The 27656-nt window shown below is 45.7% G+C and overlaps 1 protein-coding gene across 5 annotated transcripts; it reads right to left on the reverse strand.

Annotated features, from left to right (window-relative positions):
- Window positions 1-3349: 3349 nt before the first annotated feature.
- Window positions 3350-19999, reverse strand: LHX9 (LIM homeobox 9). 5 transcript variants are annotated; one of them, XM_019530694.1, is made up of 7 exons: window positions 19704-19999; window positions 16589-16650; window positions 16352-16470; window positions 15640-15842; window positions 14700-15055; window positions 9360-9562; window positions 4741-8045 (listed from the first exon to the last, which is right to left on the reverse strand). In XM_019530694.1, the coding sequence occupies exons 3-7, from the start codon at window positions 16466-16468 to the stop codon at window positions 7788-7790; spliced, it is 1137 nt and encodes a 378-aa protein (XP_019386239.1). In that variant the 5' UTR covers window positions 16469-16470; window positions 16589-16650; window positions 19704-19999; the 3' UTR covers window positions 4741-7787. The 5 variants fall into 5 exon arrangements, with proteins under 5 accessions (XP_019386241.1, XP_019386239.1, XP_019386237.1 ...); XM_019530692.1 differs by having other exon boundaries at window positions 16352-16650; window positions 19704-19832; window positions 19965-19980; XM_019530693.1 differs by lacking the exon at window positions 16589-16650.
- Window positions 20000-27656: the final 7657 nt, after the last annotated feature.

Raw genomic sequence — 27656 nt, forward strand, 5'->3', positions numbered from 1 at the left:
GGAAGTCCCAGAAAATCAAGTCAGAAAGCTTAAGATTTCATGGTTTCATTCTGTAGATGCACCAAGTTCAAACACTTTGGATAAACTTTAGAGAACCAACCAAACACCTGAGTTCTCCAGATGGAACTTATTGAAACTTCCGTGTTGCTATTTTAAATAAGTACTTAATACAATGAAACAAAAAGGACTCCCTATGTGAACATCACTCATGTAGGGCCTCATTCTTACAGTCCCCTAGTCTTTAAACTCCCATTGACTTTTGCAGCAATTTCTCACGCAAAGTTCTTGTACGTTTAGATCCAAAGTGAAAGCATTGCTTTTAAATCAGTGTTTGTGAAGCACTTAAGTACTATGATGATGGGTGCCAAATAAGTACCTAACGATAAGTTAAATTGAAGAATGAATTGATGTATTTATCTATTAGGAATAACTTTGATCAACTGCAGAAGAAAAAATTGAGACAATTTGGTTAGTGAAGGTAGTAATTATACACATAGACTGGTCTAGCAGCTATAAAATATCTTCAAGAAAACATGCTGATACCTCAACTGTACCATTTTAAGAGCTACAAAACAGCATCAGCACATTATGTACCAGCAGTCACATATACTCAAATCCAGCTCCTTTTTTGGTGGGTAAATAACATATGCAGCTAAATTTAGCATGTTCAGATGGACCTGCTCTGGCCACTCACAATTTGGTTTGATCATATTCCACCCAGCTAGGCATGTAACTTCAATGCATATCCCAGAAATGTTGCAAAAAACAAAACAAAACCATGACTAGCAACTGTGTGCCATAGAAATCGCCCTCCCCTTTTAGCCCAATAGGCTAGGGGTCAGAACTTTTGTCTTGGGAGTGGGAAACCCAGGTTCTAGGCTCCCACCACCAAAAGAGATCTTAAACATGCATCTCCCAGGTCTCAATAAAGTACCCTAATCACCAAGCTATGCGCTAAACATTGAGGAAAGTACACTCTACTTATAATGCTGAAAGAGGAAAGGGTATGTGGGGCTAGGAAGCAAACTTGCCAGGTGAAGTGAACTGGGCACTTCCACTACAGCAGCCTTGCAGACTCAAAATGCTGTACATCCTTCCAGACAGAAATCCCCACTAAATTATGGGAAAGCAGAGTTAACTTTTATTTCCCAGTAATGTATATGTATTTATATATCATTGTTTATATTTTTTTTTTCCTATTTCTATGCAATTTGAAAAAATTACAAAACAGAGACCACAAAATTTGCCACAGCGCTCAGACTACTGGACCACAAATTTGGCATCCTGCTTCCGGCAGTGGCTAATACCAGATATTACAAGATGGTTCTACTAGGAACCTCAAGCCCAGAAACACTTGACCCAAAACTGAATGCAACGAAGGGCCCATTGTTTCTCATACAAATTGAATTAATGTAAGTTAGTATTGAGTCTACTTCCAAACTGTCCACTGGTAACATTCATTAGTGGAATGGAATATTCCCTTTCAGTAATGAACAAACCCTACCCTCAAAGACTGTAATACATTGCTAGACATTGCAAAGAAGAGCTGGCTAAATGCTCTACAAAAATGCTTCAGGTCATTGTAGTTCTTGGTAAAAATAAATGAAAAACACACAAAGTACAGATACTTAGAGTAAAATCTACTCAGAAGGAAAGAGTAGTTTTAAGAGAAACCCATAACATTAGCATTAAAACTTATGTGGTTATTGTGTGTAACTGTAAGAAGCTTTTCTGGAGGTGCAAAGGACTTAACTATGAAAGTGTCTGCATGTCTCAAGACTAAGAGTATGTATACTGTATAGGTACACATCTGAATAGGTCTGTGCCAAATAAGAAACCCAGAATATTGCTCAGCATTGCAAAATAATTGAATACGTTTTGCAGAATTGTAGTAGCTTCTGGAAATTCCGGCAGTATAATCTGTGCCTTGTACTTGGTCTGGGGAAGGAAATATATTTTTAAAGTCAATTTAATGTTTGTGCCAGATGCTTGGATTAGCATCTTGGAAGAGTGAAGTACTCCAGGCAGAACAGCATTGGCTGTCCTATATCTTGTAGTCTCATTCTGGAAGGAATGTTTTTAAGGGCAAGATAGTAATTGAATCTCTGTGGGCCTGAACTATAGTTACAAGAATGAGAAGGAAAAAATCCCATTGACTGTCTTGAGCTGTGGATCTGATCTTCAGTCATTTCACCTGATCCTGCAAGTTGTTTCTCCAACAAGTAATTCCGAGTAAAATTTTTCAGGATGGGTGCACTGGCTTCTCTGTTGAGAACAGAGGTGCCAGGGAGTACCATGCAATGATAAAGATGCTTCTAGTGTAGCCATTTCGCTACTGGGAACTACAGTAAGACCCCAAGTCTTTTTCGTATGTTCTGAACACATATATGCTTTGGATTCCATCGTTTCTTCTTTGCAATTATACTCCCAAGACTTTTAACTTGCTCACCCTTTTTTTCTCTGTTAGCCAATTACAGTACCTTCATGTTAGGAACAAATCCAACTAGGTTAAAGAAAAAAAGCAATCATAGCAGGGGGGTGAAGAACTTTCACTGAAATAGATAATAGTTCAGTATGGATCAAGAAGAAGAATCAGGCCCAAACCAGGGAGTTTTGCTATTGATATCTAGGTCCCTTCCAGCCTGCTTTTCTATCCTGTAAGATTAGACTTTCCCCAGAAGCTTTTAGTTCATGCCATTTCCCCCTATTTAAATCAGCAGCATAGAGGGCATGATTTCTAACAGAAGTACATCTCTAAGAATTAAAGAAAAGCAAGGTATCTGTCCATTTACTACAGATAATGAACACATTGTTTTATACAAGATTTACATTAGATAAATGGATCCCCCCTCCCTCTCCACCCCTCCCCGCCCCACCAGCAAGTTCCTTAATTATTAGATCAATTTCTTAGAGGTCATAATGGCATTATTTTTATAAGCACAGCAGAAGAACACCATAGGGTGATGTAATATGAATAACTGTAACTGTTTTCCTACCTTTATTTGCTTTTACACAAACACATAAGGCTCAGTTTAAGATTTTCACAGTATACTTAAATTTCTGATCAAGCTGATTTGAATTAAGGCCTCTGTGCTAACTTTTTCAATAGTATTTTACAACACACTGTAAAAAATGTTATTTAAACAATACTCCCCATAATTGCCGCTAGTAAATGATAACTTTTTTACTGTAGCTTGACCACTCTATTTACAGGTTTTGAAATTATTAAAGTAATCTGTGTCTGACTTCATGTTACACTGCTCATAACTATATGGTCTGGGTATCTTTGGCTTGCTTTTTAGCGCTCAGAAACTGAGAGAGTTTAAGAAAACATTCAAAATGCTGAGAATACACGTAAGTGAAATATTTAATGTCTGTCAGTATTCATAAAAGTTACATCGTTTACATAGGGTTCATCTGTATATAATAAAAATGTCATCTTAATGAAAAGATTTTCTGGCAAGACTTTTTATGTTAATTTGTTTAACATATGCTTTGGCTACACAGTTAAATAGGAATATAGCTTTTTTTTAAAAAAATCTTTCTGCAAATAGTCTTTTTTTTAACAATTACAAAACCTTGTCACTAAAAAGAATTGATTATTGTTACACTTGCTTGTTGGCTTGTAAAAATCATCTGTGATTTGGACTGGGCAAAGATCAGCTCTTCCTTAGGACAAAGTTTTCTTACTAGTTAAACAAATTTGCTCCTTGCATAGTGACTATGTAAACATCTCAGGGAACCACAAATTATATGCTGGTATTCTAAATATCATTGAGGGTTTTACATGCTGTACTGCATATGCTTATATGGAGGGAGATTTGGGTGTTATTTAATTTTTGAGGCTGATAGTATTTTTTTTTAAACATGTCAACTGTATGCAGTGAATATAAACATGAAAAAATTAAAACTCCAAAATAAATGTTAGAGAGTGCAACAGTATTGCCACCTCCTTATGATTTCTATTTATAACATTTTGGAATTGTACTGTACTGCTTCTTTTCAAAAAGGTAAGTCTAAATTAATTTAAACAGTTAGATATGTGTTTACATAAAGTTAACTATATTTGCATCAAATAAAATGTTTATTAATGAAAGCTATTGTACAAGAAACATCAAAGAGAAATTCATCATACAGAAATGTACACTATAAGTGACAGATGGAAAAGTGCATGCAGATTTTTTTGTTTCATTTAAAAAAAAGTCAGAAACAATAATACTAAAATTACTGGGTTTTGATCCCTATGATCTTAAATGAATGAAAAGCTTTCTTAGAATTTACAAAAATCCATTTAACAGATATGACTAATACACATTAGCAAGCAAGTGGAATGAATGCATTCAGATTTTATTTTACAAGTACTTGTGCTTGACAAATGTGACTTTTTTTTAAAGAAAAATTGCCTTCAAATATGGGCCGGGTAGATTGTTGCCAGGTTGCTCTGGTTTTATACACAGTTTCTCTAAATTTGTTTTAATACCATACAATTTTGAAGCCTTCCGTTCTGTTAATCAGACATCATAAAATAACATATGTTTTGTTAACATTCAGGAAATGACATCAAGTCTTTTTTTTGGCTCAATAGATTTTTAAATGTATGATTATCATAACCTAATATTGTCTTTGTCTTCACTGCAGTGGATTTCCGATCAAACTTTTCCCCTTCTTTTAATACTTTAGGGAATTTTCAAACGTCGGGATGTTTGGCTGTAATGCCCCAAGATTTGTTCTCCCTGAAAGAAATCATAGTGACAATTTATTAAACTACAGAGCAACCTGGCTTTTAGGGGTCTGCAATTCTAATTTGTGTTTAATATACCTAGCATTAAATCTTGATTCATTTCATCATAATTATTTAGGTTATATTTTTCATGCAATTACTTTAGCTGCTAGTTTTCTGATTTTTAGAATCCTAAGACAGGGTTGCAATATCAAATCAGTGGGGCATTACTTTTCATGTTCAAAAGCAAAATAAAGGAAAAAAGAATTTTGAAAACTAAAACCTAAGTTGCACCAGCAATCGCATGTATATTTCATATGAAGAAAGCAAAAGCCCAAAAAGAAACTGGACTTTAAAGTATTTATAAGGCTGTGTTACCATGTTTAACACCAATGATTCACACATACTGTAAAAGCAAAGAGACACACTGGTACAGGTAGACTTTAAATTAAAAAAAAAAATAATAACTGATGGGAAATAAAACTCTTTAGATTCAAAATGGTTTTATTCACACAAATTTAATAGGATATATCACAATTGTTTGGTCCATAAATATTTAGGGGAAATAGTTTCTATACAATGCATTTATCAATAAACAAAGAAACATGGACAATTTTGCTAGACCACTTACTGTACTATAAACACGAAGCTCAATATATAAGATTATTGAATTTATCAACTATATCTGAAAGAGTGCACAACTGCTTTCTATGACATGTTTGTCCCCTCTAACAGGATACACCATAAAAAGAGTTTCAGAAATAAGAGGTAAAACAGTACAAAACTAGTGAGGTGTCAAAAGGGCTTAAAACAGTTAATTTAACAAACAACACATATATCCTGATTTTTCACAAACTTACTCCCAAGTTATATCATAAGGCACATAGTAGAACTGAGTTTTAATTAGTCTACTTAATAAAGTAGATCTATAGTACCATATATTGTTCTGTCAAAGAACAAAATTTATAAGTATCAATATTTTTACCTGTAAAAGTGTATTAATAAAGATCTCAGCCTTACCAAGGTTGTTTGGTCTGGTTAGTGGTAAATGCCCATAAGGTAATAGAAATAGGAAAAGTCAAGATTTAATATCCAGAGAAGATGATAACCATACTTGCTAAATATATAATGGCAAACACACCTTTCCTCTATTACAGTGTTAACATCTCTTCCATCATCTTTTTTTAAAAAATAAGCTACTTTTCTGTGCTAATTTTCTAAAAACCCTGAGCAAAAATTACAATAATGCACTTTAATGTGGGCAGTGAACTGTCAATATGTAACCACACATTTATACAGCCAAAAAGGACACCTTTAAAATATATTAAATAGCCACTTCGACCACCAAAAAAGAGACTTCATGGGGTCTAGAAAGTGGGATATATGTGCAAAGTTATTCTTAACAATCCACTAAAAGCAAGACATAGATCTTGACTGTTATTTTTGTTTGTTTGTGTCTGAGACTCTCCACAATCTAATTGATGTTGAACTACAATAAAAGGATACAAATGAACATTCACCACTGCCCAGACCATTCAGACTTTTAGCTTAAATAAAATTAAGAAAAAGAAAAATTGCTATTGTAAACTAGGAAATGTATTCAGATCAGCATCCACCTGGCTTCTGAGTTTATCTGCTTCAAACTATCCACTGTCAATTCCCAATTTCATAAGAGTTTTCTCTACCCTTTTTCTTTTATACAAAAATTTAAAAAAAAACCTAAAATATATTAGAAATATTAAAGATTATTTGTCATATATTGAACAAAATGTCTGATGCAGTCTCATGAAACATATAAGTAAAATTCAAAATAGCAATGGAAATGTATTAAAACCAGTTTCCTTAAACATCTTAATAAATTATATTTTGCTTATTTCCATCTTCCCTGAAAAAAATACTAATAAAAAATGACCTAAGTATCATTATAGGCTTTTGGAAGTTAATCCTATGCTCATGGGAAGTCACTGGCCAACTCTCCCACTGGTTTTATCAGTGCAGAATCAAAGCCATAATATATATAGAGAGAGAGACTTAATTGTCTTTATTTCTTTTAAGATCCAAATCAATTTGACAGAGACATAAAAATGAAAATGTATCTATGCAATAATGATTATATTGAAGCATTCAGGCTTAGGGCTTCATCCTGCCAATAGTCAGGTACCCTTACTCGTGTTAGCAGTCACACTGATGTCAATGAGGCTCCTCACATGAGTAAAGTTTTCTGGCAGATACTTCAATAAGGCTCCTCACATAAGTAAGGCCACTCTAGAATCTGTCTGCAGGATCAGGGCATTGGGTATGAACAAATTCACAGGCCAATGGCCCAGTCTTCTTGTCCTTACTCACACATTATTGCCATTCGTCTAACCATTCAAATACTCCATCCACTTTCCATTGGTGCACTTTCCATTGGTGTCAGAAGACATTCTGTATAGGTGAAGGGCTTGCAGGATTGGGATTATTGACTTCAGTAGGAATGTTTGCTGCTCAAGCAGGGTCAAGCTCATAACTAATGTTTATACTATAAAAAGCATTGGGACTGAAAATGCTTCTTTATTCCAGTTACTAGCTTGATTTGTTCAGGTGTGATGAATAATACAAAATTTTAAAATGTCTTATAAAAATAAAATGGGAATTAGGACTCTGAAACACCGTGAGTGCAGATACAATCACAGAGCAGCAACCTGTTGGTTTTAATTAAACTGAGCCTTAATGTAATTATCCAAGTGGGAAAATAATTTTCTGTCCTTTGTGATAAAGCTCTTTTTTTTTTCAAGAATCTGGAAATAAGTAACATACAATTTTAAGAGGCACTTATTAGAATGATTCATAATCTTCCCTTCAATTTTCTGATGAGTTAAAAAAAATCTGAATACAATTTATAGACAAAATATGTTCATTTATAATAGAGACATGTTACTGCAAACTCATTTGCCAAGTGGCTGCAGATGCTACACACCAAGCTGTTTATTTTCCCAAATATTTTGTGGGTTTGTTTAAAAAAAAGTCTTGAAAATAATAATAATAATAATAAAGAAGAAGAGTAAGAATAAAAAAAACTCAAATGTTAGAAAAGGTTCGTTAAGGTAGTTTGTGAGGGGCTTCCGGATTCGTGGCTGTCCAAGTTAGAGGTCACTGATGTCACTACAGTGATAGTGGGATTGGTCAGGTCTGTTAAAGTGGTCGCAGTGCCGGGTGGAGTGAGAGCGCCGCTGTCTGCTGAGGGCGGTGCCGGAAGTGACGTGCCATCAGCTTTATCGACACCCCCATTCTCCTGCCGCAAAAGGTTCCTTCTGAATTTGGCTCTTGCGTTTTGGAACCAAACCTGCAAACCAATCCCAATTGATTTCTTTACCGATGTTTGTTTTTGTGTTTTTTTGTTTTTGCTTTTATGTAATTTTTGATGTTTGTTTTTGTTTGGCAAATCATCTAAGTAAACTCTACAGCTTCATCTGGTACTAGTAGGTATCGTTTCTGTCACATAAAGGCACATGTACATTAGGCCCAGCACCATTGGTGCTGGTTAGGAGAACATTGCAGCATATAATAAGGAATTTAGAGCGGTCTTGCAAAATTCTACTCACTCTTCCAAGGAGAGCAAACGTTACAGTGGGTAAATGATACATCCTCAGGACTTTGATTACCTCAGTCATCATGGTAAAGAGGAGATGAGCAGAGTTTTGCAAAGGATGGTAAATTTTCATAATCATTTTTAAAGACTAAAGATGAAAAAGGGAGAATGACACTATCCCCTGTATTGCTGATTATTATGGGTCACCTATTCTTATGCTACCCCATAAACCTGTGGGTTCACTGAAAATATTTAAAATGATACACATCACGGACAAGCAATTGTTACTAATAGATTTTCCTTCTTGACCACTTTCCTCCCTTTGCATACTGCACACAGCAATACATGCATCACTTGGATCTTAGTGAGCCTGCACAGATATAAAGGGATTGCCAGTGTTTTTTTTGTTCGTTGGTTTGTTTTTTTAAAAAAGATGTCATTTGCTGGGTTGTCTAAGGCAGGGAAATAATGATATACGTTTCTATGGACAGCCTGACTGATGACTTGTCTGACAGACATGAAGAAAGTAGATAGTCTGGTCTGGAGAATCACATCAGCCAAATTTTGTCATATACCAGGCAACCCAAACCGTATCTAAAAAAGGGTCACATAAATAACTTACTGGAACCCCCAAGGCTATACCCAGTTTGTGCAAAATTAAGTGGATTATAGCAACCTTGGTCTTTAATATGGAGGTCACTGCATAGAGACTACAGACCCCAGGGCACACTGCTTTACTTCTGGAGCTTATAGACTCCAGAGAAAATTTCCCTCTACTGAGGATGAGGGTGATCACAAGCCATATATTCAAATTCTGTGGGCTACTTTTGGGTGGTGAGATATACATTGGGCACTCCTACCATGCAATATCTTATCCCTTAAGTTCACTGTGCACCCACTAGGGACACAGCTAACAAGAAGATATATATATATATATACACACACACATATACATATACATATATGCATATATATATACACACATGTAGCATTATAAATAAGGGTAATACTATTGTACTGGCAGGGGTGAGGGGAAGTTTTGTCAATTTTGTCATGGTGGCTTCTTACCTGCAGAACTCTCTTGGTGAGGCCTGTTTTCTGAGCAAGCTGCTTGAGGTCCTTGGCATCCGGGTTGTGGTTGATAGCAAAGTAGGACTTCATGGTGCGAAGCTGGTGGTGTTTGAAGGAGGTGCGCATACGCTTGGTCTTCTGGGATGGGGGATAAGGCTGCTGGTCTCTGTCCAGGTGATCTGCCTCATTCTCATTACAACCTGATCAATAAACAAAATACAACATGGAGTTGGCGATCATGTGTCATCATGGAGTAAAGAAAAAAAAAGTCGGGCAACTTTCCAGAATCATACTCTGTTTTGGAGAAAAAAGAGAGGAATTGATCTAATGTGGTATGTGAAAAGGCAGACAAGTAATCATTGGATGATCAAAAAAATAGCTCCAAAGGATGGTCTGCTCCCATTCTTAATATTGATTACATCCCCCCAGGCCCACACTTGCTAAGAGGCTAATGTATTGAGGGGAGGCCTACCAGTCTCCCTCCCTTGACATAAATTTTCAGGCAAATCTCTCTCCTTTGCTGATGAAGGTTGTACTACATGTTGCCAAGGCATCATGTAACATCTCATTCACATTTTGAAACTCCACTCAGTGAAACACTTCTAGCTGGAGAGCAAAGCGAAAGTCAGGATACTTTTTGAATCTTGGTGGCCCTCTCACCAGTTATCATTAAAAGAGACATGAGATTGGGAAGACTTGTTTTGACAGCTGATTCTACAAAGTAGAAACACCGAACTATTGTTCAGATAAAGTCCAAAATATTTGGATTCTTCCCAGGATTTTATGTAAAATGATGAAAAACACCTCCAGACAGCAGTTGCAGCCAAGCATCCTTGTTTTTGGGTTGATGCCTGCAACAGTCACCCCAGGTAACAATAGCCCTTGGCTGGTACCTTCTTTGGCCTTTTTACCACTGGATCACAATCCTTGAAACAGCTTCCTTGACTGATTATAGCCAAGGCTGTTAAAGTGATTTTGAAAGAGAAATATGTTGCAGATTACTGCCGCATGGCCATAAGCTGTACACCAGAATTTCCATTGTTCTGGGTTCCATGGCACCATTGCTCATGGTTAGGATAGAAGTGACACTGTTACCAAGAAAAGCAACAAAACTAACCATGTTTTACATTTTTGGCTTGAAAAATAATCTGGTTATTTTCAGGAAACTCAGTTACTTGGGGTCAAACCTGATTTCAATCATACAAAGAATAATAGGGATGTCTCGTTTAAGAAAAGATCTAAGAACATATCATGTAAGCTAGCTCAGGATTTATTTTCATTTGACTTTTTTGACTGCTTCCTTGCAGTTGCTGGGTTTATTTACTCAGCCTATCTGACCCTGAATCTTCTAAAAAAGTGTGGAAAAGTACACAGTATGCTTCTTGAATTACATCAGTGCATGGACACTGATTTACGGTGCTAAGAACAGAGGTAAAAGTACTTGCAATTACCAAAAAAAAGAAAAAACTTACTCTCTGTCGGAGCTGTCTTCTTTACTAAACAAAAAGACTAGTCAATATGAACATATGCTAATTGGACAGTGCATTGACAGAGGCTTACCTAGACTACAAGAGATTCTAGCAATACATAAAGTTACAGCTAGACTTTCAAAGTACATTGACAATTTTGAAACCCCCAGGAAATAGAAGTTAGCTTGGAAGTAATTTGGGGCCGGGTTTCTGAGGCATTTACTACTGCTGATTAACACTGTACTTTCAGTGGGACTAATCTGAACAACAGATCCATGTAAATAAGGATGTCAGAATCTAACCCTAAGAAATTATTTTAGATAGGTGTAAGCTATACAAAACATTCAAATCATAAAGTAAGGAGGACAATTTGTCTTTAAGCTCTTCCATCATGCTTATCACTATGGTTTCACAGTGCCTATTCATTTATTATGGCTTGTCTTCAACGGAGCAAAAGTTAATAAAATAAAATCTCCTTTGGAAAATCCCAATCTCTGGAATTATTATACCAGCTTGTGCTCCAAGTGGCTGAAATGGTATTATATGGCCTCCTAAAATTCTTAAAGTTGTCTGGAAAACTAGAGGATAGCTCAAAGCTAGGCAATATGATGCTGCAAATTTTTTACACCGTTTTTTTTTTTAAAGGCCAGTGCAGCATACTTCTTATTGCCAGGATTTCTCAAAGTGTATTCAGCATAGTTATTATATATACACATAATAAAATGTCTGCTTCTTAAGCAACATCTGTGTAAAACATTGTCCTAAGGAAAGAAAAATTATGTTGACTTGAAAAGTCACTCTCTCTTCTTGCTATACCCATTGGAGAATGGTTTAGAACAATAACTATTAAAATAATTGTTTCTAGCATATAGTAGCTACTATAGAAAAAGCTTTGCCTATTTTAAGTAAAATGTATGCATTGAGTTATACAATGCATGGCACTCATCAGTGTAGCATCTGAACAACTCGCAAACATCTCAACGGCCTGAAACTCATAACCCTGTGAAATACTGTTGTAATTTCATTTTAACAATATTGGAAACTGAGAAATAGAGATTAAGGGACTGGCTTAATGTCAGGTAAGGAACCTTTGACAGAGCCAGTTCTCTCATTCTTTCTCCAATTCCAGAGCACTAGATTGCTTTTGGTCTTTGTTAAGGAAAATTAAAACAAAAATCTAAGCTAGAGTAATAGAATATTGGTGGAAAATAAACTTTTTTTTTCCGCCACAGCATGCTTGCATATTGTTAGCCGAATCAGAATTGGCACATTTCTTTCTGTTTTAAGCCGTTTGAATTGTTGAATTATGTCTTATTAAATGCCACGGATCAATGTCGGACTAGGACAGCATCCGGCTACATCAAGGGGAGTTTAATACTGCTCTTTTGTGATCCTCTTAAATTGTTTATGGAGTCACTTTATACGATAATTGGATTTTTTTTTCCCCCCGCAGGTATTGAACCTAGGCTTTGAAATTTGGTTCGTTTTGGAACTAAATTACACGCATTTCGGCATTACTCTTATTCCCTTCCTACCCTCTCTAAGGTGGGAGAGGGTCTCTCGGGAAATTACAGTGGAGGCACGGGACAGCCTGCTCAACCCAGAAGTAATGGCCATGCTCAGGAACCCCCAAATGACCTTAAACCATGCAAATCAAACGTTTAAAGTTAATTGCTAAGCGGGCTCCCGCTCAGCCTCGTTGTGTAAACGAGTCACCCTCCAAATGAGCAATCAGCCTCCCTCAAATGCCACTAGGGGTCACTGCCACCTCCTTTCAGTCGTTCCCAGAGGTTGGAGTTTGCAACGTAGGGCTAGGACTTGGACTAGGACTTGGAGGTGGACAAACTTGCGGGATCTCCTTCCAGCGGGATGTCATGATGTGCCACCAAGCCAGGGAGATACAGTTTGCTGCCCGGCTGCCACATGCAATAGCGGATAATATGCAGCGAGGTCTTTTTCAAACAAATCCTCTGTGCCTGCCCCAAGATTTCCCCCCCGCCCTGGCTGTCCCGTTAGGCAACCTGTGCCCGGGCTTCCACCTAAGCCGCCAGTTCGTTGGGAAGGGAAAAAAAGAAACAAAACAACCAAAAAACCAAACAAACCCAGGACATATTATACCTAATATCGGAAAGGGCTGGCCCCTACCCAGGGGTTGTGGGGCTCCTCCTTGCTTTAGCAAGGAGTGTGCATTCAGCGGCACGTCGTTGTGCCCCCGCTTGGGGCTCGTTTGGACTCGCTGCATGGAAGAACCGGTGTCGAGCCCGTCTCAGACGGCGAGGGAGAGGGGGAAAAGGAGGAGCAGGGAGATGGCGAGGGGTGGAAAGGCTGGTTGCTACAGGGAGATCTGTTTTCTCCTCCTTTCAGGGAAGAATCCCCTCTATTTCAGCCCGTGACCAACAGTCTCGGGCTGGCACGAGGCAGGGGATCGCAATGCCCGGCGTTAGATCTGGCTGAGCTCTCCAGATCACGGTTTCGTGGGGGGGGTCCTAAAAAGTCACGTCGGGTCTCGCCCTAGCGCAACCGGGGGGCTCCCAGGGGACGGCCTGATCCCGGGGGCGGCGGGTCAGAAGGGGCTTTTGGTTGGGCTTTGGGGCGAGCGCCGGCTTTTACCCGCGGGGATGTCGCCCATCTCCTGCTGCACCCCGCGGCCCACCCCCGGCTCCCGGTGAAATCGCTGCGCCCGGCCCGGAGCCCCGCGGCAAAACTTCCCGCTCGGCCCTAAGGGGAGCGGCGCCCGGGCTCGCCTCCTCCCGAGCTGCCGGGCCTGACTGGGAACGGCTCGGGTGCCAGGGATGCCGATGTCAGCGTCAATTAGCAAAGACCAGTTAATGCCCCGATTGCCCGGGCTCCGAGGCCGCGCATCGGAGGAGCTGAAGCGGCCTCCGCGCTTGCACGCGGCAGCCCCGACCCTGCACGCCCCGCCCCGCCCCGGCTCGGGCCTGGGGGAGACGGCTGACTCGCGGGGCTCGGTGCTTTGTTACCACTGACTGCCCCGGGGAGGGCAGAGCCGGCCCGCCACGGCCTCCCGCTCCCCTGCGCGCCCACCCCGGCTCGTCCCGCCGGCTCCAGAAACCGGCTCGCTTTACACTGCAATGGGGCCATCGCTCCCGGGTCTTTCCACTCCTTTCGCGGACTAGCGGGACTGCTCTAGGCTAGTCTCTAGGCTTGGCTGCTAAGTCTGGCTGTGGCGGTGCAGGGAGATGCTGCCTGGGGAGTTACCTGAGATTGAACTCGTCAGCACTGTGGGAAACGGTTTAAGTGCGTGTACACGTGTGTACGTATCAGCACTGCAGAAAACGATATGTGTGTGCGTGTGTGTCCGTGTGTGTGTCCACACCGTGGGAAATGATTGAAGTATGTGTGTGTGAGAGAGAAAGCGAACACTTGTGGGAAATGATGTAAGTGTGCGTGTGTGTGTCGGCAGTGTGGAAAACGATAGAAGTGTGTGTGTGTTCAAACGATTTGGGCTTGAGGAATTCATCACAATAATCGTGTGTGTGTGTGTGTGTGTGTGCATCAGCACTGTGGAAAACGATGTAAGAGTGTGTGTGTGTGTGTGTGTGTGGCGCCCGCGCACACCCGCATTAAGCCGAGCGGGGCAGGGAAGCCCCGCAGCGCACTGCGTCCCCGGGCTCCCTCTCTCCTTTTCGGAGAGGACCAGGGTTGCGGGGGGGTTGGCTGTGGATCTAAGCCAGGCAGCAGCAGCTTCTCCCGCATCCCTCCAGACAAAGGAGGCTGTTTTCCGTGTGGGGCTTGGGCTTTTGGCCGTACCCCGGGACGCTGCCACGTGTGGGCTCCTGCTCGGTTTACTGCCCCGACCCCGCCAGAGCCGCCCGGGTGCGGGGAGTCCCCCGCGTGCTGTCCCCACCTGAGTTGTAATTGACGATGTCCACTCCTAGCGCGGGGCTTTTCCGTTTCCTGGGCCTCCCTTTCTGGACCGTGCCAGTGCCATTGAAGTAGGGCAGGGCCAACCCTCCGCTCTTGGCAGCCAGCTCGGTGTAGCTCAGCTGAGGGGGGTATTCTCCTTGCAAAAGGGACTCGAAGTGGGCCCTGCAGTAAACCAGGTTGTCCTTCATGCCAAAGTGATCGCCTGTGGTCAGAGTCTTGTTGCAGGTGGTGCAGGTGAAGCAGCTCAAGTGATAAACCGACTCCCTGGCTCTCATGACCATTTCGGAGGCTGAGATCCCAAGGTGGCAGCGGGCACATCTCTGCACGGAGAACCGTCTGAAGGGGAGAGAGGAGCGGGCATCAGCCGGACGGGCAGGGGAAAGCCCTGCCTGCCCCCCTCCCTCCGCATCCAGCCCAGCTGCCAGCCACAACAGCCCCGGCTCCTTCCGCCCTAGGCCTCTGGCCCAGCTCGGGATGAACCTCTCTCGGCTTGGGGGAGAAACGGCCTGGGGACAAGGAGCTTTCTGCCTGGGGCTGCCGCCCTGCCGACTCCCTTACGGGGGACGCGAAGACCCGGGGGAGCCCGATTATCCCTTTAAACGCTACCCCGAATTACTAAGAGCTCGTGGGGGGACACTCAGCTCGGGGGGGGGGGGCAGAGGTCCAGACAAGTAAAGCAAGCAGGGGGCGCCTAGCGGGATGGACGCTCGAGATCTCCGGCAGGGAGGCAGATCCCACTTCGGGCCGGTTCCTTGCAGCCCCGGGCATGAGCCTTCCCTGCTGTGGGCCCCGGAGGGGAAGCAACCAGCTCCAGCCCCCGGGGATCCGCTCCGCCACCCCGCAGCGATCCAGCCTGCGAGGCTGTCTTTCTCCTGCCCGTGCCGGGACCCGCTCCAGCCCTGCGCCCCGGGGCCGCGTACCTGTAGTAGTCCTCCTTGCAGTAAATGCTGCCGTCCTTGGCAAAGCAGGTGAGTTCTGACTCCAGAGCCAGTTTACATTCACAGCACTTAAGACACCTGAGGTGCCATTGTTTGTCAACAGCCAGCAGGTAATAGCGGTCGGAGATCTTCCCTCCGCAGCCAGCACACAGCGCGGGCTTCTCGGGGCTCATGGGGGGCATGCTCTGCGGAAACAAGAAGCGGCCCGGCGGCGTGAGAGCGGGCCAGGCCTGGGAGAGCCCCCGCTTTCCTCCGGCCCCGAGCAAGTTAGGGATGGCGCTGGAAGTTTGCAGCACTGGAAGATACTTGTGGTGTTGTTTTGAAGGGGGTGGAGGAGATCTCGTGCATCCACCGTGGGGATGGGGCGGGATGCAGGAAAGGACGAGCTCGAGTCCACGCACGTGAACTTGCTCGCGCATAAAAGGGGAGATCCCAGCGCCGGGGCAAGGCGGGGGTGGCTTCCCCGGGCGCCCCGCGAGGGAGGCCGGGCCGGCCCGGCACAGCAGCCCCGGGCTGGGTGCCGCGTCGCTCGGGAGTTTGGAGCTGAAGTCAGCGGCTGTCCCGGCCGCAAAGGCGGGGTGCGGGGCTCGTGCGGAGCCCGCCGCGCCCGGCCCGGCCCGGCCCGGCCTCCGGGTCGGAGCCGAGCTGCGCCTGGCACCCCCTTCCCCCTGCCCGCGTCCAGCTCCTCTCTTACCGCTTCCCGGCCGTTCATCTGCCCCGCTTTGGCCAGGCGGGACTCGGTTTTGGATCTCCTCTCCATCTCCTCCATGATCCCTTGGATATGGCCTCCGGAGATCCCGTGGAAAAGCATGGCTGGGGGGCGGAAAGGACAAGTGTTTTCTTCTGCTCTGCACCCCACTATTTCCATATACAGCCCCCCAAGATCATCCAAAAGGGTCTACAGCGAGGAGGCTTTTCTTCGCGCAAGCACCGGGAGAGGCTTCCTGGAGACGATGTGCAGAAAGCAAACGGAGGAGGAGGAGAGGGGGGGATCTATATATAGATAACAACGAAAATGAGTATGATTATTGATAATAATTTATATAGATATATATAGATATATATATATATATTAAGCCACGCGAGAGAGGCTCTGCGAGTGCTGGAGGGAGCTGCGGATCCTGGCTGCTGGGGCAGCATAAAAAGATGGGGCCGGGCAAGGCAGGAGTTTGGAAAACAAAGCAAGCAGAATTTAAAAAAAAAAAAAAAAGGAAAAAAAAAAAAAGAAGTGCTTTTTGCAGCAGTCCCCGGTTGCTTGAAAGTTCCCAGTGCCTGTAGGTTGGAGGGGGGACTGCTGCTTGCCGCAGCTCCGGCCAATTTGTTAAGAGACTAAAGCCAGCCCATTTTTGATAATTTAGTAGGAGGAGTCCTCTCCCTCGAGCCGCCGCTGATTTTTATTCAGACAACAAAGACCTGTCATAGTACTGCCCCCCCGCCCCGTGCTGGGCGAGCGGTGACAAACATCCCGGCTGTGGAGGTGGGTGGGGTGGGGTGCGGGGCTCCCCCTTGGTAGGGAAGATGCACAGCGGGAGCTCCGATCCCCCCTCCCCCGCCCCCAGAGGGACAGGCGCGGGACACTCGGGGTGGCTGTCTGGGGAAGGGGACCCCTGGGTGCTGGGGGCTGAGACTGCGGGGCGGCCTTTCTGCATCCAGCGGGGCGGGCAGAGGCCCTGGTGGGACTGGCAGGGAGGCTGGATCCGGGCTGGGGACCACGGGGCACGCCCCGCCGCCAGCCTCGGGACCTCCCGTACCCAGCTCCCTCCTTGCTGACCCGTCGGGCCCAGCCCCTGGGATCCCCAGCGCCCCGGGCACGGCTCGGCTCGGCTCCGCTCAGTGCCCCCGGCGCTGCTATTCGCTGCTGCGCTCAGTGCCCAGAGCATCCAACGCGATTTCACACAAAGATGAAGTCAATCAAGTGAAATAAGCCGGGGTTTCTATCCCCCTCCTCCCCCCACAGAGCTGGCACACTACAGCCCGGCCGGCGGGGCTGCTATTTACTGTAAGTAATGTCATTAGCACTCCTGGATGGAGATCAACTGGGGCGGGGGGGGGAAGCCGCTGACCAGAGGGAAAAGGGACCCCCCTGGCGAGGGGCAGGGCTGCTCCCGAACCGCCCCAGGGGGCACCCCCCAGTCCCAGGTGAACCAGTCAGTCCCAGCCCGCTCCTGCGGGGGGTCCCGCACATGCCCAGGCCCAAGCCCCGCGGGGAGGGTAGCCCCGCGCTTGGCCCGCGGGCCGGACGCACGTGTGTCTGCGCCCCCCCTCGCGGCGCGTTAGTTGCAAGCCGGGGGTTGCGGTGCTCCTCCCGGCCAGGCGGCAACAAGCCCCGGTTCCAGGGTGTCCGGAGCTGCTTGGCTGGGGCGGGGCAGGAGGAGGGGGCATTTACAGTGGGGGAGACCCTGGCACCCGAGCGGCCGGGATCCCTTTGCTTTGGGATCCCCCTGCTCCTGTCCCTCGGCCGGACACTGCGCGGGGATCACGCGCGGGCTCCGGCCCCTTCCCCCGCCGCCTCGGCTGCTCGCGAGTGGCCAGGCCCGATCCCCCGCCGGCGGCCGCGGGCTGCAAGCGGAAGCCCATTGCAGCCTGAACGCCTCGGATTTCGGGCAAGAGTTGCATGCAGATTAGTAATTGACGGATCATAATTAGGAGAAGAGGGAGGGCACTCGGGGAGCTTGGGGGGGGGAGGGTGGCTCAAAGCACTAAGTCTGCCTCAAGTCACACTTGGCTTCCTCCAGGCTCGTGGCACAGGGACAATGCGGGGGCGGGCACTGGCACCGGCATGGCCAGCCTACCCCGCACAGCCTGCAGGTACCGGGACTTCCCAAATAACTTCCAGCTTAATTATTAGCAGAATATTACTCCCCCACCACCACCACCCCGCAGCCAAAAGCGCAGGAGCGGCACCAGCACTGGGATCCAGCTGCCTGCAAGCCGGGTGGGTTAGAGGGAGGTCTCATTTCAATCACAAGCCTAGTTTTTGAGCTCGTGCTGGAATAAAACGTCTTTAGTGATCCATTCCCCCCCTCCCCCTCCGCCCGAAAATCCACGGCTGATACCAGCCCCGTAGGCACAAAGGAGGGAAAGCTGAATTGCATCACGTCTCTCTGCGGCCGCATCCCATGTAGCGGATGTTGTTTCCACCATGTAAATGAATGGCATCGTTAAGGGGCCGATGCTGTCGTTTCAATGTCCAAGCTGGGGTCAGAAACAACATCGGCCTTTCTCCCGGGCGGAGTCAGCTGGGATCCTTACTGCTGGCAACTTCGGGAGCATCGCACGAGAGACACGGCGGATGTATCGCAACACCCCAGCCACACAAATCAGTCCCTCTCTGCCCCCGGCTGGCTGCTAGGCTGAGACCCGCCAGGGCAAGCGAGCCTGAATCCGGAGTTGAAAACCTACGTCTGCTCCCACCTGGAAACGTGGACCTTGGGCTGCGTGTAGGTTTGCGGAAGGAGAGGGGATTTGAATTGCAAACAGTGCGGCATTTCGCACGGCGATGCCCAACACACGCTGCCACAGCCCAGCGCCGAGTAACCGCAAGCATATATAATCACGCAGCCAGGAGAGAGAAAGGCAGATTATTGTCTGGCACTAAACTGAGTTTAGAGTGGAGCTGCTCAGCATTGTTGGCTGGTTATTTGTCTTATATTAACCCGAATATTAACCTTGTATTTGCACTTTGCTCCTAATTAAAGCGAGGACGCATTCAAGTTTCACATGGAAGCGGTCACATTTTTTTCCTGAATTTGTCAGGGATTCTCCCCAGCCCGGATTCACAAGCAGGTGAAGGGCGTCGGGGTCCTTAGGAAAAAATAAAATTAAATAAATAAATAACCCAGCCTCTCTTTATTAAAGAGAATGGCTCAATCAGGCTGCTATTTCTAGAGAGGAACCCGCTCACATGCACCAAATGCTGTCTGCCAATACACCTGGGGAAACCACCATTCTGTGTTTAAAAAAAAAAAGGAGAAGAAGCTGCAGCAAATGACATCCGTGAGGTCTAAATAGCTGGATTCTTAGCAAAGACTCATGCATGATCTTACCTTGAGACCTTAGCAGCTTCTCCCCAAATTGTGCCTCCTTAATGAGCGAGGGATGGGTTTTGGCTGGAGAAGAGACGCAGCGATCTAGCCAGTAGATGGAGGTTGTTCCTTGTTCCTAGCAGAGGATCCCTATGTTAATTAAAATAAACAAGCTGCTTGGTGGAAAGATTTCCCCCCTTCCCTCTCTCCCACTACACAGCCTCTAATATAGAATTGACGTGAATTTCTAACCTCTGACCTCCTCCTAACACAGGCTCCTACCTGCCTTTTATTTTCTTTACGCTTCAAAATATTAAAAAAAAAACAAACCCAAAACAAATAAATAAAAAAGAAAGGAGGAAAGGGAGGGAAAAAAACAAACCCAGAAACCCCACCTCCCGGCCTTAGCTGGTTTGTTGGGTTTTCCTGATTAGCTGTCTCAGCTCTCAGTAATCAGGTGAGGTGTTAATGGGGAGCTGGTTGTAAATAAAACTAATAAAGCAAAGCACATATTAGGAAATTAACCAAAAAAAAAAGCGAGGGCTGAAGGGCTGCTAAAATATTGTGTTGAGCTGCGTGTCCCCCCATCGAGTCATTTTTTCGATCCGTGCACATTCACATCTGAGCAGCAATTCCTCTGTGTTGTTGCCATCACTGCACATCCTCCCCCCCCACCCCAATCGTACTGAACCAGCTACGGAATGGATCGACCCTTCCCACTTTCACATAAAGCCTCTCTCCAATGGAGTCTCTAAACAGCAAACTTCAGCCTGATCTGATGTGATATGATATACGGATGTGTGGAGCAACCTCGCTTTGCCAACCCCGATGAAACTGTGAGTTGTCATACAATACTGCGCAGTCAAACCTGGGGTAATTGCAAAAGTGAATCCAATTTAACCCATTAAAATAAAATCAGATGCCAAGAGGGATTGGAATCATTGCTGCCGAGGTGACAGCACTGAGGGCAATTGATCCACTGACTCAAAACAATACGGAAAATGTGGCTTTGCGAGTCATTTTTATACTTGGAGGCATCCTCCTTGCAGGGGCAGGCACGGATCCAGCACACAGGAAGGGATCTGGGGCTTTCAATCAGGCTCTTAAGGAAGAACTGCACCAGCGTCTTTCCCACCAATTTTCCCCGAAGGGTCTTGGGGAGTGGGGGCTGCATCACGGATCGCAATACCGCCGGTTTCTGGAGCAGAAATGCTGGATGGTTTCTCTCGGGTGTGTGCTTCTTTCTCCTCTGACACTTCCACTTCTTCTCTTCTTAGCGACCGGGCCAGTGACTATAAGTGGCCGGTTTAATTATGTATTCAAAAGGGGCAAGGGATGCTAATCGTCTCGCTTACATTTTGTTAGATTAAAAAAAAAAATAGTTAAAGCGTCAAGATTTCTATGGTACAATTATTCTGTGGCACAATAACTGACGCCAAATCTTTTAAGGGCATGCAAACAAAAAGAAAAAAAAATCGCTCGACCCCTGTAGGGAAGGTGTCGTGCAAAAATGGACTAGATTTGATCAGGCAGCTCTGGGCAGATCAGAAAGTAAGTTCCCTACTTTGCCTAGACTTGGGCAACCGCGGGAATTGTCAATAAACAGCTGCTAGTGTGGGATGAGTTCATGCTTCAGACCCAACAATAAGATCGTGTCACTGCTGCGCTCTTCTCCACGCCACGATTTTCATCCTGGGCTTTAAAAATGAGTTAGTAGCGCGATTGCAGGGCGAGCTCCGCTCAGGGCACGCTTAATGCAGATCGCTCCGGTCCCTACAAAGACCAAGCAATAAAACGCTCTGCGAAAATCAGAGATTCAGGGGATGCCATTCAGGAAAAGGCATTCATTTCAGCTCCCAGCCTATTTTAACAGGGATCCGCAGAATACACTAGGATCTCTCAGCCAGCAGGTCACCTGAAGAAAATATTTAAGCAGGTGCCAAGGAAGGGAAGTCATATAAACGCATTGATGCGATAAAGCGCGGTGTTGGTTTTTGTTGGGGTTTTTTTTTTTTTTGTTGGGTTTTTTTGTTCTTGTTTTGATTTCTTTTTTTGCAAGACGGGGATTTTGAGTGTAGACAGGGCGCAATAACTGCGCAAAGTTTGCCTTACTGATACCAATGCGCCGCAAGGCTGCTTGACTCCCAACCCAGACCAGACGATGACTTTATTTTGTAAGGTTTTCATCAAATCCACTTTCAACCGGGAAGTTCAAAGCCGATCCGGCCAATGGCAAGAGTAATCCCTACTAATGACGAATTTTAATTCTGGCATCTGCAAAGCTGAGCTGCAAACAGACAATGTGCGCAAATTATTCAGGTGGCCTGCGCTATTTTGCATCTCTTCGGGACATCAGCCGTCACCTGGGTCGCTGTTATTACGTCTGATCGTTATTAATATAACTTACTGCCAAGGGCCCCTTTTTGTCCTGTGCCCATACCAGCACCAATTTCCTTTGGGAGAAGCACACAAACAGAAAGGAGGCGAAGAGACATCCACTTCCAGAGTTAGCTCCTGAATTTTAGGCTGTCGGGCGGATCACCCCCCATAAACCAAAACCACCTACAAGAGCCCGAGATCCCTTTCCCCGCAATCCACTCATTTCGTTTCTAATCTATGTAAAAATATGTAAAATATTTTTTTCCCAATTACCGACGCCCTAATGGGGGCAGGAGGCAGAGACTATGCCAGGCTTATAATAAGCCACCTGCTGCGCTGTGCCTAAATAATGTCATGCTTTATCTCATTGTTGTTATTGCTGCGGAGACGACATAACTAGACCTTACACTGGAAATCCTCCAGTTTATCAGATCGCCGAGGAGAGAGGAGCCCGCGATGCTGACAGAGAGGAGAACCAGTTGCTAGAGGGCCAGTTCATTACAGTAACAAGCATTTGATTCCCTGAGACACGAAGCTGCTGAGACTGGACGCTCGCCTACCTGGGAGAGCAGCAGAGCCTGGTCTGGAGGTCTGGGCTGTGCGTTTGCGCCTGTATTTCCCTGCCAGAACAAATCCCTCTTCGTACATGCGTGCATTAGGCTACAGAAGCACCTCTCCTGACCCCACATGGCAATTCACTGTTTGTTAGCAGAGCTAGTCCAAGGAGTTTCAGTGATTTGGACAGATTCTGTGCAATGTGGCTTCAGTCTGTGTACTCGCCAGACGCGATGTTCATTTAGATCTAATGACTAAAGCGACGGAAGAGGAATTTAGCTCTAAACTCGGCTACTCTCCCATCTGAATGATATTAATGCACAAACGAAATCCATTTGGGTGTTTAATGTTGCCAGAAGGCTGCGCTGACGTTCAAATGATCTAAACCTTAGCATCTGGGAGACTGCAAAAACATCTTTCTGGGATGGCTTGTGAGCCATTTCGTTCAACCAAAGCAGAAGATGGATAAAAACGGGAACACCAAGCAACTGTTGATAATAGCTTCCAGCCTCAATAGGACTGGCTGCTTCTTTTGACAATACATGCATGAAAAAAATGCCCTCCTACTTCTTGCAGCCACTGAGGGCATCCCACTCCCATCCTACCCTTCCGCCGGATGGAAGGTCCTTCTTTGGAGTCTGGTGTAGCATCCTGATGGCTGGGTGGCCAATCGGTGCCTTCAGTTGGCACAACACGTTTCTGGGGAGATAGGTGGGAAGGAGGGATCTGCGCTCAAAAAGATTCACCAATGTAGGGTTGCTTGGTCTTTTGCCTGGTACTCAGCCATCCATGGATACCTTAGCCAGGCTGGGGGACATCTCATCGTAATGACACAGGGAGAGGGAAATACTCGAGTCAAGATTTCAAGAACTTTCCCGGGGAATAAAGCAGGCCTCCCCCCTCCCCAATTAATGCAGCAGAGATAAAGCAGTTCTCGGTTAGGTGTCTTCTATCCGACAACAGACTTAAGCATCTCCTGGGTGCTCATGAATATTTGTAGCACACTTTACATTTCATTTTATGTTTGCAAACATCATTCTCTCGCCTTTTCAAAGGCGTTTACCAACTTGGACACGAAACAGACTCGTGTTCAATCACATACAAAGAACCTAAATTATTCAGAAACTCGAGCAAATCTGTGGAGTGCTTCTCCCCACCAAGTCCTCCTAAGACGTCCCGCACCCACCTTCAATTCCGGGGACTTAGTTTAGTTGGGAGGCTGTCAGGAAACCTCCTTTGATTGTACCTCAAGGTGATGGCATGGTGGGAGAGTGGGGGGAAGTTCATGCCTGTTTCGGTGCCTGCTTTGCCATTCTCAGAGCAGCTCCTGGAATGACATCTGGACCTGATCTCATTTGGGCTGACCGCTTAGTGCAGACTCCCACTTCCAGCAAGACCTCGCTGTCCCCCAGCATAGGTTGGCCAGGCCTATGTTAAAGATCGGATCGGACCCGTTTTGATATTTGGGGGGCATTCTTTTACGTTGCACGATGCAATGCCAGTAACGCTTGTTTGTGCCCAGAATGTGCAGACGTTCGTAAAGAAATAAGCAGGGAGGCGCTCCAGTTTACCATCCTCAACATCTCTTGAAAGGACTGGCGGGGGTGTCCAGGACCAAGGCTCAGGGCAGCAAAGTCAAACAAACCAACCCCCCCAAACAAGCAAAAAACCCAAAAAACAAAACAAAACAAAACCAACCCCCCCGAATACACCGGATCCTTGATTGCTCAATTAAAGCGAAATTTCCTCCTGCTCCTAGTTTGCAACCTGGGAGCCACGGGGCCAAAATAAAAAAAAGGGAAAGGACAGTCGATAACGATAATGTAGCGTATGAAACACGCGCACATGGGGTTTAATTAGCTTTTTATTACAATTAAAATGCATTCCCCACAAGGCAGCGTCAGGGAAAGGGTCACCGCTGTTTGAGCAGTCCAAGCCACAAGGAGCTGACTCCGGCTCTGGTTCCTGTGGGCTCTGGAGAAGGCAAGGGCATGAATGGTCAAACGTAGAAAAAGGAATTGAACCGCTTCTTTTTGGAGGGGTCTTTTACGTTAGCTTGATCGTATGGACACTGCAGAAGAAATAAAACAAGGCGTTATTGTACTGTACAGCCATCCCGATAAAAAAAAAGCCCGATTCTGCTTACGGTTAAGAATCATTAATGATAGTGTATTAATTTGATCTTAGTGTGCCCTTCAGACTAAAAAGGAAAATAATAGCAACCCCAAGCAAATGGTCCTAATTAGCGTCCAAGAAACCACTTCCTAAACGTGTCTTTCCAACTCCAGCAATTTGACTGTCTAAAGCAATCTTTTATTTTTAGACTTCTTTCTTATTGCAAAATGTTCTGCATAACGGAGCTCCCGAAACAGCTCTTCTAAAAGGGACAACCCCGGAGTGCAAAGGAGCAGGCGGGACAGTAAGATGTTATATATTTGCACTATTGCCCGGAATAACTGTGAGCATGTCCTGATCCTGGGTTTCAAAGCCCTTATTTATGCAGGATCTCTTTCCAGAGGAACTGGAGGAGAGCCCTTCTTGGAAGAGCGAGTCCTTGGCATGGCTTCTTCGTCAAGTTCACTTCTAAGAAAGATCTACAGTGAACACATCTCTTCAACCGAGAAGGCAAAGCAGGACTAGATCCGAACCTGCTTACTCTAGGTTCTCCACAGCCCTCCCTAACCTACTTGTCCAGATGTACTGCAGGGAGACAGGCGTTACGTTTCCGGGCGCTTAGGGCACTTCGCCCCAGTAGGAAGGTGATCACTCAGTTTATTATTCTGGGTCTGATGCTGTCACTGTTGAAACCAATGGGACTTTAGCCATTTATTTCACTGGAAGAAGGGTGTCCCCCTTGCCTCCCCTCTAACCCTACCCCGCGAAGGGTGTAACTTCAGTTTCGAAAATGTATTCGGAAATGCTCATTCGTGTAAAAAATCACACCGTGCTCCACACCTTCAGCTGCTTCTCAGTCCGGCTGGAAAACCGATCCTTTAACAGAATTCTAGAGCTGAACTGCTTTTGTGGCAAGATGATTTATTTACGTTGACTAGTTGCTTTAAAAGGAGAAAGCTGGCTGGAAAGAGACTCTGACATGCTGGTTCTTCTCATAGGCATCTTGGACTTGCCCAAGAGATCATAACTCATATAAATCGGCAACGCACTGACTCACTGCTGTGCAAGTCTCCTTCCAGCGTTTCCAGGACAATGTCAACGTCGAATGTCGCAACCTCCTATTTTAAGTTTCAATCATCAGTGACCCTCCCTGGGCCGCTGTTCTTGGCTGGTCTAAACTTCACGGTGAAGCATGCAAGAGTTGTTAGCCTCCCCTCACACCAGATAGCAAAAGGATTGAACAGGCACAAAACAGAGAGTGCAGGGCACGATCTAAGGCTGCGGGGCGAGGAGTGCATACTCACATGTCTGCAGGCAGAGCCGCAGCATTTACCTCTCTGCAAGTGAGCAACTTGAGTGAACACTAAATAGCCAGTGAGTGGGTCCACGTAGGTGTGCCGGCCAGCCTTAAAACAGAAACAAACAGCCTCAGCGCTGTGCATTCCCAATCTGCCTGTGGTTTCACGCGGGCCGCGGATTTGATCATGATCGCCTTAAAATCCAACTGCTTAAAACCGAAATCAGCTCTATTGGTGATTCCTGATTAAATGCATTCATACTGCCATTATGTTCTGACCCTCGCTGCCCTCACACCCAGCTCTGGCACCAGCCCGAGCAAGAGAACGGGAGAAGTAAGGGCTGCTCATCAAGCTCAGAGAGAACTCGCCTATTACCGACAATATTCCAAGCTTGTCTAAGAAAAGGGACTTTCACCTCCAGGTTGTAGTTGCCTTAGTAGTTCACGCATAGTGAAGTGCAAATGTGTGCTTCCAAAAAAAGGGGAAAAATGCAAATCGAAGCGTCAGCTGCTGGGGTGGGGGGGGACCTCAACACTTTTCACTCTGGACGTTTTTCACTTTTGCACTTTTCACATTTTTCCCTTTCCCAGATATTCTTGATTTATATATAGACATAAATCTATATCTCGAGATAGAAATCTCTGTATAAACTATCTACAATCTCTCTCCCTCTCACTTTATACATATACAAAGGGAATATATATTCCCAAATGTTCTTGATTCATATATGTGTGTCTACATTAATAGCTATAATGAGATCTTGATTCATCTCTCTCTCTCTATATATATATATAATGTTCTTGATTCATACGAATCAAGAATATTTGGGACTATATATTCCCGTTATATAAGTTCCTTTAGAATGTTCTTGATCTATTATCTATCTAGATATATCTATCTATACATATATACATACATATAGATAGATATCTCAAGAACATAGATCATTTGGGAATATATATTACACACACACACACACACATATTTTCTTATAGAATATATATATATATATAAACCCGTTTCAGTGCAGCAGCGGGTACAAAACAGCTTCTGCTGCTTGAAGTGCTGCGTGGTGATCAAAGCAACTTTCATCACGCCAGACTTGAAGCTACAAGGAAGTATGGAGCGATTTGCAAACACGGCGCGACTTGTTCAAGTCCTTTCCCTTAGAGGGAAGGCAAGCACGGGGCTGGCACCCGCCCGCGGGGCTGGACCGGCTGGGGCCAAGAGCCTCTTTTCGGCCAGCGCGTCTCTTCCGCAGTGCCGGAGCCGGTCCCCTGCCCCGCGCTCCTTACACCCCCGCGGCCGGCGGTGACAGGCGGAGACCCCGGGGCAGGGCTGCCAAGCCGCCTGTCCTCTTCCGGCCGGCCTGTCACCTGCTGGACAGACACTCCGGAGGTTTCCGAGCAGGAGGCAGTGACCGCGGGCCCTTAGCGCAGTCCCAGGCGAATCCGCCCCTCTGCCAGTACAAGAGACACTTCGCAAGAAATCCCCCGCCATGGTGCAACCCCTGGGGCAGCGGGGCGACAAGTACCCCGGGCCCCACATCCCAGGACAGCGGAGAGCGCCCCCGCCCGGCGCCGCGATGGCCCAGCCGGGGCGCGCGGCGCTGCGCATGGGGGGCGGG

Source organism: Crocodylus porosus, unplaced genomic scaffold (assembly GCF_001723895.1).
Source record: "Crocodylus porosus isolate Cpor-Errol unplaced genomic scaffold, CroPor_comp1, whole genome shotgun sequence".
NCBI classification, from domain to species: Eukaryota; Metazoa; Chordata; order Crocodylia; family Crocodylidae; genus Crocodylus; species Crocodylus porosus.

What these genes read in the sequence shown, in the direction of transcription:
- LHX9 (XM_019530692.1), bottom strand. Translation starts at nt 16,525, where the DNA reads ATGGAAATAGTGGGGTGCAGAGCAGAAGAAAACACTTGTCCTTTCCGC. An exon ending in AGATGAACGGCCGGGAAGCG is followed by an intron (nt 15,843 to 16,351) that starts GTAAGAGAGGAG and finishes TTGTTTCCGCAG; the next exon opens with AGCATGCCCCCCATGAGCCC. An exon ending in TCACCAAGAGAGTTCTGCAG is followed by an intron (nt 8,046 to 9,359) that starts GTAAGAAGCCAC and finishes ATTGGTTTGCAG; the next exon opens with GTTTGGTTCCAAAACGCAAG.